Below are 11,145 nucleotides of genomic sequence, written 5' to 3' on the forward strand. Positions count from 1 at the left end.
AATGCTGCTGTGAACACTCATGCAGATGCACCCTCTTTAGAAAACGCAAGTCTCTTTAGGGAATAAACCAAGACAAGGATGGCCAAGTAGGTCTAGAGTTTCCATCCTGTCCTCCCACATTCTAGACAAGAAACATCCTCAAAGGCTCGAGGCCTTCACAAGACTATAACTGAAGCCTCAGAGTCCTTGGGATTACCTCTGCAGACAGCATTTTTATGAGTGGGACTAGAGTCAAATGGGCTCACTGGACTGCACAGGCTCCGCTTCGAGTAGAGCTGTGAAAGGGTGTCCCAGTTAACCAAGTTAATTTACATGTTGAATAAAGTTATTTAGTAGTATCTATCTGATTGCTGTACCCACTCTGCCAAAGATGAAAATATTGACTTGTATATAGTTGCTATTGAGCGTCCCCATTTCTCCCAGCATTACTGGCTGCTGCTGCTGCTGCTTTTTAATATATAGAGATGGGGTCTCACCATGTTGCCCAGGCTGGACATGAACTCCTGAGCTCAGGTGATCTACCTGCTTTGGCCTCCCAAAGTGCTGGGTGTTACAGACATGAGTCACTACACACAGCCTTATTGGCTTCTTCTTAAGGACACTTCTAATTGGTTGATAAGCTCATGTCATCGCAAGGAAAAGGAAGAGCGTCTCTGCATTCCCTAAGGTAGAACATGTAAGTGGCTCATCTAAGAACAAGATCAAGTTATTCAAGGTATGTTAAAGGAAAAAATGAGGCAGCTGGAAGAGGGGGAATAGGCTGCTGACATTTAATGGGCATAGAGTTTCAGATCTGCAGGACGCAAACGTTCTGAAGATGAGCTGCATAACTAATTTAAATATACTTAACACTACTGAACTGTACACTTAGAAATCGTTAGGATGGTAAATGTTATGTGTATTTTATCACAATTTTTTAAAATTTTAAAGAAAAGATAAGGCTGTTTAGCACATTTTGTTCAGCAAGTGGTACTGAACTAGGGCTAGAATTTGTTCTGTTTAAAGCTAGCTTTCCTGTATTCACTCACACGGAGTTGGATTTTGATCAAGGCAGTAAAGGACCTTATAATTTTTAAGTCATTTTCATACTGCTTGGCCCACAGATAGATAAATATCCTTCTCTCTCTCTCTGTCTCTGTCTCACACACACACCCTCTTTCCTACTTATTCTTCACACACATTCCTAACAACCAGGGGTCCAAGCTTTTCCCTCCCTCTTCTTTTTTGTTCAGTAAACATGACTGTACTTGAGGGCTTTCTGGAAAATGGAGTGAATTGTGCTTGGGGGAGAGAGTGAGTTGTGCTTTTGGAGAACAGGATGTATTGTACTTTGAGTACGAGTTGAAGGAATTATACCTAAGGATCAGTTCGCCAGGAAATACTTATTTTTAAGAAGTGTACCAGTCCAACCTGTAGGCAGGGAAAGCCTCTGGGAAAAAGAGACGCTGAATTGGAATGTTGTCAATAAGGCTAAGGCTCAATGCCAACTGAGGTTATAAAACACAACTAAAGGACTTTGTCATGTGGCTTCCATTGAGGGAAGAATGGCACACTTTCTGAAGTCTTTAATATCAACTAACGTTATCTATAACTATTTCTCAATTTTGCAGATTTGAAAAATAGAAAGTATCCAGACCACAATACCCTTGCCAACATGGAACATGTTACATATGGCCTGAACATGGGAACATGATACCTGAAACCAAACAGATGGGACTGGAGGGAAGCTAGCAGGAGGGTCTGAGCACGTGACCCCATTTCTGCAGACAGCGGGAGGGCAGCACCTCGGGTTTTCTGGCCGGTTCTGCCAACGGGGAAGTGTAGAGAAAGGCTAGTGGACAACCAACTTGAGTTTGAATACACAGAATCTGGCAGCTGTGTGGGACCCAAATGCTTTATCTGGCAAATGTCCACCTGAAAGGAACATGGCTGCAGATAAGTAACAATCAGGCAGTCTGATACACAGGGATGTATCAGTCTGATACTCAGCAGCCACAAAGACCCAACTTGAGATCCTAGTGACACTACCTGAACAAGGACAAGTTCCCGGAACTTGAGTTTCCTTGTCTGCAAAATGCAGCTGCAAGTAATCACTCAAAGTGCCCTTATGAAGAACACCCTCACCAAACACTCAAATGTTCCTTCTCTTCCGTGCCCATTGTTGGTCAGACTGGCCTCACCCAGTCATATTGCCAAGTGTTTAAAGAAACACTTAGCTCTGCTTTTGGCAGAGCAAATATTCTAACTTCCTCTGCTGCTGTAAGTGGGTGGGGTCCTCGATGGGGGTGGGGATAGATTTCCTAAATATTAACATAGAATCCATCTATACGGATTTGCTAATGCAAAAAAAGCATGCTAATGCACATAGGTACCCAAAAAAAGACCAATTTTACGACAACCCTGTTATAGTGAACCATTCGCTCATGAAGGTGTCTTCTGAAAGATCAAAACAGCTTTTTTTTTTTTTTTCTTAAAGAGATAGGGTCTCACTCTGTCACCCAGGCTGCAGTGCAGTGGAGTGGTACGATCATAACTCACTGAAGCCTCAAACTCCTGGGCTCAAGCTATTCTCCTGCCTTAGCCTCCCGGGTAGCTGGGACTACAGGCGCACAACATCACACTCGGCTATTTGTTAAAAGTTTTTGTAGAGACCGAGTCTTGCTCAGAACAGCTTTTAGCAAAGAGCCCCAAGAATGGTAATATGGGAGAAGAGTATGTAAACTTCTGCCCTTACCTTCGCAGTAAGGAAAACATTAAAGTGTTCATTGAAAGAGAGCACAGGATGATCCGTAATTCTTTTTAGAAATTTATCCAAAGCTTTTCTTCTGGTCTCCACAAACTCTTCTGAAAAACGATCCACAACACCTTTTACCACAAACTTCTCGGGAAGAGGCTATAAAGACATGAAGAACAAAATCAGAGTCATGGATGAGATGGTGCGAGGAAAAACCACCAGGCTGGCACACAGTTCTATTACCCTCTGTTCAAGAAAAGTATTTCTTAATCAGGCAGATCTTCATGTAGTCATTAACATAAAGATTTCTGAAAAATACACATGGAGTAAATGTCCTGTCAATTTTATAATGCAAGGAATAAAACACTAAATATAGTCTCTGAAATACATAAAAGTAGATATTTATTGAGTAAATTCAACAGTAATTTTTACATTGCTTGATGTAAACATGGTATGATGGAAAAGTTATGGCAAGAAGAAAAGAAAAGAGGAGAGGGGAGGAGAGGACAGGGGAGGGGAGGGGAGGGGAGGGAGGAAGGAAGGAAGGAAGGAAGGAAGGAAGGAAGGAAGGCAGGCAGGCAGGCAGGAAGGCAGGCAGGCAGGCATCAACCACGTAAAAATTTATTTAAATATTTTAAGCTTCTGCTCCCAGTACTTCATTCCCCATTCATATTTGGTGAATGAATAAATTAGGTAAATTCATGTATCTAAAAAAAATACCTTTTATGAGCCAATTTTTTTGGTTTAGGTTTATACTAAAAAATTCTTTAAAATGTAATTTCCTTTATTCCCCTTACTCAAATACATTTCTCTATTATACTGACTTAGAGCCAATACTGTCGGCAATTTAAAACTACCTGCCTACCAAGGGATCTTTGAGCTTTTAATCTGTTTCCATAGCAGTTCGATCAACTGCTTGATTAAAAAGCCTTCTTTATTATTACTACCACAGAGAAAAGAAGTATCTGCCATGCACCTGTTTTAAAATATTTGAGCTATGAAATATTTTAAAAATTGTACACTTAAAAAATAGGTCACTAAATCTAATAGATATTTCTTTAAAGAAGATATCCAATGGCCAAGAAGCACATGAAAAGATGCTTAACATTAGTAGTCATCAGGGAAATGGAAGTCAAAACCATCATGAGATGCCATTTCATACCTACTAGGATAGCCATAATCTTAAAAAAAAAAAAAAAAAAAACAAGCGTTGGTGAGGATGTGGAGAAATCAGAACCTTTATACATTGCTGATGGGAATGTAAAACATGCAGCCACTGTGGAAAACAGTTTCGTGGTTCCTCAATAAGTTAAATACAGAATTACCATTTAACTCAGCAATTCCACTCACACGTTTATGCCCAAAAGAACTGAAAGCAAGGCTGGGCGTTGTAATCCCAGCACTTTGGGAGGCCGAGGCGGGTGGATTGCCTCAGCTCAGGAGTTTGACACCAGCCTGGACAACATGGTGAAACCCCACCTCTACCAAAAATATTAAATATAAAAACAATTAGCTGGGCATGGTGGCTTGCAGCTATAGTCCCAACTATTCAGGAGGCTGAGGTGGGAAGACAGCTTAGGCTCACAAGATGGGGAGGCTGCAGTGAGCAGAGACTGCACCACTGCACTCCAGCCTGGGTTACAGAGTGAGACCTCATCTCAAACAAACAAACAAACATTTTTAAAAACTTTAAAAAAAGAATTGAAAGCAGGTGCTCAAACAAAATTTTGTACACAAATAGTCATAACAGCCCTGTTTACAATGGCTACAAGGCAGAAGCAATCCAAATGTCCATCAACATGTGAATGGGCAAACAAAATGTGGCATATCTATGCAATGGACTATTATTTGGTCATTTAAAAAAAAGTACTAAAACATGTTGCATCGTGGAAAAACCCCAAAAACATTATAGTAAATGAAAGAAGCCAGATACAAAAGTCCATATATATGATTCCATTCACGTGAAATGTCCAGAATAGGCAAACCCGTAGAGACAGAAAGCAGATGAGTGGTTGCCAGGGGCTGGAGAGATCAGAGGAAATGAGATGTGACTGCTTCATGGGTACAGGGTTTCCTTCCAGGGTGATTTTGAAACTTTCAGAAGGTGGTGATAGTTGCACAACATTGTGAATGTACTTGACGCCACTGAATTGTAGACTGTAAAACGGTGCTAAGTTTTTTAGCACAATAAAAGAGTATAATATATATATATCTCAAAGTCATAAAGCATAAGAATAATACCAGTACTTATTAATCTACCACCCAACTTGACAGACACAACAGTGTCATTGACAAAGCTCCCTGTCAAGCAGATCCCTGATCAGATCTCCACTTATTCCTGCCCCCATGAGGGAATTACAATCCTCAACTTTTTGGTCATTGCTCCCCTCTAAGTGTCAGTTTTAAAACAATGTGCTGTTTCGTTGAACTTGTTTTTTAAGTTTATAGAAATAAAACTCCAGTTAATGTATCACTTAATGACAGAGATACACTTTGAGAAATACATTGTCAGGCGATTTCAATCATTGTGTGAACATCATAGAGTGCACCTACACAAACCTAGATGATGCGGCTACTACACACCTAGGCTATACGGTATAGGCTATTGCTCCTAGCATGTTACTGTACTGACTACTGCAGGCAATTGTAACACAATGGCAAGTACTTGGGTATCTAAACATATTTAAACATAGAAAATATATTTAAACGTACAGTAAAAATACAGTATTATAATCTTATGGGACCACCATCTATATGCCATCCACCACTGACTGAAATGTCATTATGCAGTACACAACTGTATACTTCGCTTTTGTCATTCAATATTATCTTTCTGCGACTTATCCATATTGATGCATATTTAGCTACAGGAAAATAATTTTACTATTCCATAGTCATGCACTATATAACTGACTGTATGACAAACTGTCCACCTCCTCTCCTGCCTGTGAACATGTGCACGATCGTGTGAATGGTTTACAGCTTTGTGGCGCTACTAACAATGCTGCTGTGAACACTCATGCAGATGCACCCTCTTTAGAAAACGCAAGTCTCTTTAGGGAATAAACCAAGACAAGGATGGCCAAGTAGGTCTATCGAGACAATCACATGCTTTTTCCTTTAATACGGTAAGTGGTAAATTAATATATTTTCTAATGTTAAACCAACCTAGCAGTTCAAGTTCAAAGTAGGACATTAAACACAAGCATTTAACTCCACAACCTCCTCAAACCCCCTTAATATGGCAATAAAGAGGATTTTTTTAAATTACAAACCCTGAAGGACAAAAACAAACCAGAAAAGACACAGCAACAAGGATTAGTGGGCTTAGCCAACCCAAAAAAGCAGAACACTAGCTACTTGGAGTAGGCCTAGTAAACCTAGATTTAGAACACAAAACCTTGAAAAGATTTAGGAATTGGTAACACCAACACCCCACCCCCGGAGAAGAAGTATTTGGAGTATGAGGGAATTCAGTGCCCTCAACTTGAAAGGGCTTTAGAAAGTATGTTTTAGTTGTCAAGAGTAAAGATTCTGATGCCATGCTTCCCGGGTTTATCTTTCGACTTTGCTACCTACTAGCTGTTTGTTTGGTCAAGTTCTATACATCTCTTGGTACCTCAAGAAGGTGGTGCTAGGTAAAAACTAATAGCATCAACTTCATAGGGTTGTCATGAGGATTAAATTAGCTAATATGTTCAAAGTGCTTTGAATGATTCCTACCACAGGGTAAACACACACAAGTTTGGGTGTCTTTGTTGTAAGACTGGCAGCAGCTTCAGGGGACTACTAATCTTCACGGACATCCAGTGTTCATTTAACCCTTGACATGGTGGGAATATTTAGAGAAGATGCTAAGAATACTGGGGGATTCTTTACAACAGAGCAGGAGTTCCAAAGGACACAGCGGAAAGGTTTGTAAATGAAAGAAGAGAGGGGAATCGAATCAGGAATAAAATTACAGAGCCACACAAGGATAACATGTCCACGTGTGACACCCATCAGAGCTTACACTTGAGTAGAATATTTGAAATGCAGTGCTGGATCAGACAAACAGGCCACTCAGCCCCATGCTGGCCCAGTCCAAAGCACCAAGAAGTTATCTTAATGGGATATGGCTGTCCTTTAGGATAATTCCTTTATTCTGGTCAGTTCTTCTCTCCCCCGTTCCTTTAGGCAGCCATTCTCATAATCCAGCTTTTCATGCTAAGCAGATTACTGTCTTTCTGAAGTGAGAACCAGGTGTAAGAGCATCAGATGGAAATTTCCTATTTTGCTTCCTCCGCAGAAGCCCATCCACTGGACATCACCCTCACCTCCATTCCTTAGTCCCTGTGGACAACAACCCCTCCTCCCCTAAAGCTAAGCATTCCATCTGTGTCCTTGACCCATTTGTTCATTAGGGTGCACCTGTCATTTACCTCTTCTCTGTATCTTCAACATCTCCTGTCCATCCAGCTCTATTCCCAGAATCTATAAAAATATGGTTGGTTTTTCTTCCTAAAAAATATGAATCCAATCACCCCTTGACCTTGTATCTTCTCCCTTCTCCTTTCTGGCTCATTCTATCTTTTTGAAAGGAGTCATTTATCTTGACTTCACACTATCCCATTGATTTCTCAACCCCCAGCCTTCCCCCAACCCTCAAAACAAAACCGGCTGTGATACTGCCTTCAGTGCTGGGTTTCTCTGCCCTATCCCTACCCAGTTCAGAAACGGCCCTTTTAAAATTGAGTGCCAGTGACTTTCTAATTACCAAATCCGTGGATATTTTCCTGTTATCACTTCATGAGCCCTGTTATGATACTCTCATTTGCTTCTGCTGAATAGGACTTGAGAGGATGGCCTGAGGCACAAGTAAGTGGTTAGGAGTGCCTCATTTAACATAAAGATGACATTCTACAATACGGGTCCATTCTTCAGATTGAGCACATTGAAGTTACGATTCATCAATTGGGGGAACTTGCTATTTAAAGGAACCCTAGAGTGAATCCTCCTGCAAGCAGAATTTCCTCCTGTCATAAGCGTTATCATTTCCAAATGTATGTAGCTGCAGAAATTTCCTATTTCAAGATTCCTTAATGGGACACACCTACTCTCAGGCTCACCTCTATTACTGTCTGGGTTGTTTATACATAGGAATCTGGGTTGCTGGTGATATCAAGTCCATCTATAGTCTGTAAATCACATCATGTAAATGAAAAGAGCTCAACACAGTTCCAAACACACAGCAGATGTCTAACAAATGCGAAGCATTTTTATTAATTTGTAAGCACTGAGAACAAAAAGCAAAAAGGGGAGAGGACTTACAGGTAGAAAGTCTATATATCGTTTAGGCCAAAATGTCTTTAAAAATCGATTGTGGGAAGCAGGCACAGTGGCTCATGTCTATAATCCTAGCACTTTGGGAGGTCAAGCTGGGAGGATTGCTTGAGGCTAGGAGCTCCAGACCAGCTTAGGCAACACAGCAAGACCCCATCTCTACAAAAAATAAAAAATTAGCTGGGCATGGTGGTGCACACCTGAATTCCCAGCTACTGTGGAGACTGAGGTGGGAGGATTGCTTGAGCCCAGGAGTTGGAGGTTGCAGTAAGCTATGGTAATGCCACTGCACTCCAGCCTGGGTGACAGAGTGAGATCCTGTCTTAAAAAAGAAGTCATTTGGGATCTACTTCTTCATGCCCACTAGAATTTTTAAAGTAAAATAGCAAGTGTTGGCAAACATGTGGAGAAATTGGGCCCTCATACATTTCTAGTGGGAATATAAAATTATAAGCCACTGTGGAAAAGAGTTTGAACAATTCCTCAAAAAATTAAACACAGAATTACTATATGCTCCAGCAATTCCATTTCTTGTTGTATAGCCAAGGTAACTGAAAATAAGCACTCAAACAAAATCTTATACAACCACCAGTGTTGACAACAGCATTCTTCATTAGAGCCGGGCTGGGAAAAGGAGGGAATTGAGAGTGATTCCTTAATGGGTACAAAGTTTCTTTTGGGGCTAATGAAAATGTTCTGGATTAAACAGTGGTGATGGTCGTACAACACTGAATAGTGGTGATGGTCATACAACATTGTGAATGTACTAAAAGTCACTGAATTGGATACTTCAAAATGGTTAAAATGGTGATATGTAATATGGATTTTACTTCCATTTTTTAAGAAAAGGAGATGTGATGGTGGAAGCAGAGAAGATGACAGATATGCTGCTGGCTTTTAAGATAAAGAGGCCATGAGCCCAGGAATGCAGACGGCCCCAAGAGCTAGAAAAGGCAGGCAAGCAAATTCTCCCCTAGAGCCTTCCGGTGGGATGCAGCCCTAGCCTGTATCTTGGTATTAGCTCACTAAAACTGATTTTGGACTTTTGACCTCCAGAGCTGTAAGAGAATAAATTTCTGTTGTTTAAGGCGCTTAAAAAAAAAAAAAAAAAAAAAAAACCTGGGCGTAGGGGTGAGGGAGTGGACAGAGATGAAACAAGATTGGCCATGAGCTGATAAATGTTGAAACTGAGTGATGGAGTTTCAAGGGCACTCATTGTACTGAATCTCTTCAATATGGTTAATACTTTCTACAATGAAAACATTTTAAAAAACTGAATATACACATATATATGTTAGATCCTGCAAAAAAAATCCTATTTGCAAAGTATTACAATAATCTGTTAGTTATTTCAGGGTTTAACCTTGAAATACTGATATTAGATAGTACTCAGTATTCTAGTAAAGCATTTTCATTTATATTCCATAGTAGTTTATAAAGCTGTTTTATAATCTGAAACAATAGCATATTTCTTGCAGACTGTCAATGGAAAGCTGCTATTTCTAGGTAGGAAATCTAGACAAATCTTTCAATTGCTGAATCCTGAAATGTCCAACTTCCTTGTTAGCAATTTATTTGCTTCTTCTAAACAATTCAACAAATATTTAGCGCACATTAAATATTTACATGGCAGAGGCCTATTTCTCCTACCCTTGTCAAACTAATAGAAAATATTGCTTCTAAGCAAAAATAACTACCAAATAAATAAAGGAGCATAGAGACTAAAAGCTTGTCACCAAGCATAGAGATTAAAAACAATAGTCACCAAGTCCAGTTAAATGCAAAGCATCAGGAAGTTGAACCAACGTTTCAAATACTTATTAACTTATCCACTGAGTAAGCTAAATGCAGGTATATTTTTAACAGTACAAAAAAGAAGAAACCAACTAGAAAATGGAGTTTTTATTATTTCATATTAAAAAACAATTGCTGCATTACAAATTTATTCTCATTAATTCCTATGAGTTTACTACTACTCAAAAGAAAACTTGGTACATAATACAAATGTATCCTTCCAGAAACCTTCCTTCATTAAAACTGAGGTAAACATTAAATTTCCAAGAGAAAATTAAACACTCAAGTGTTTACTAAATGTATCTGCTTCATCTTCCAAATCTAATACGTGCACCCATCTAATCATGAAATTGCTCTGCTGTGTAACTAGTGCTCCAGGAAATGAATAAGTGTCACACCCACTGAATGAATATGGAAGCAGAAAATAGAATGGTGGTTGCCAGGGGGTATGGAGAGCAGGAAATGGGGAGTTGTTCAATGGATATAAAGCTAGTGTTATAAAACATAAATAAGTTCCAGATATCTGTTGTACAAAGTACCTACAGTTAACAATACAGTCATCCTCCCTTATCCGAGGGGGATACGTTCCAAGACCTCCAGCAGATGCCTGAAGCCATGGATGGTGCTGAACCCTGTATATACTATGTTTTTCCTATGTATACATACCTATAATAAAATTTAGAGACAAGGTGTCACTGTGTTGCCCAGGCTGGTCTTGAACTCTTGGGCTCAAGTGAATTTCCCACCTGTATACACATACCTATATATGCATATGTTTTTTCCTATACATACCTATAATAAAATTTAGTTTCCAAATCAGGCACAGTAAGAGATTCACAATAAAATAGAACAATTATAATAATATTCTGTAATAAGTGTTATGGGGATATGGCCTTTCTCTTTCTCTCTCAAAACATCTTATGGTACTGTACTCATTCTTCTTGTGATCTCCAGCCTGATAACCAAGAGGTTATAAGGGATGCACAGGTGGGCAGTGTCTACAGTGTGGATACACTGGACAAAGATAATTTATGTCCTAGGCGGACTGCATGATATTTCATCACACTATTCAGAACAGCAAACAATGTAAAACTTATGAACTGTTTATTTCTGGAATTTCAATGTCATATTTTTGGTCTACAGGTAACTGAAACCAGGGAAAGCAAAACCACAAATAGGGGGGGAATGACTGTATGGTGTTGCATGCTGTAAAATGTGATAAGAGAGATCTTATGTCACATGCTCATGTTACACGTTATGTACATCTTATGTTACATGTTCTTACAAAAAAAAAA

General features: G+C 39.5%; 1 protein-coding gene across 1 annotated transcript in view; it reads right to left on the reverse strand.

The window, feature by feature from the left end:
* Positions 1–11,145, reverse strand: part of SNX30 (sorting nexin family member 30) — a 110,665-nt gene that overhangs the window by 49,928 nt on the left and 49,592 nt on the right. The window contains exon 4 of the mRNA XM_011992462.1: positions 2,735–2,893. Within this exon, the coding sequence (XP_011847852.1) occupies positions 2,735–2,893 (159 nt within the window). The remainder of the gene's footprint in view (positions 1–2,734; positions 2,894–11,145) is intronic.

The sequence above is a fragment of the Mandrillus leucophaeus genome, unplaced genomic scaffold, assembly GCF_000951045.1.
Source record: "Mandrillus leucophaeus isolate KB7577 unplaced genomic scaffold, Mleu.le_1.0 Scaffold410, whole genome shotgun sequence".
NCBI classification, from domain to species: domain Eukaryota; kingdom Metazoa; phylum Chordata; class Mammalia; order Primates; family Cercopithecidae; genus Mandrillus; species Mandrillus leucophaeus.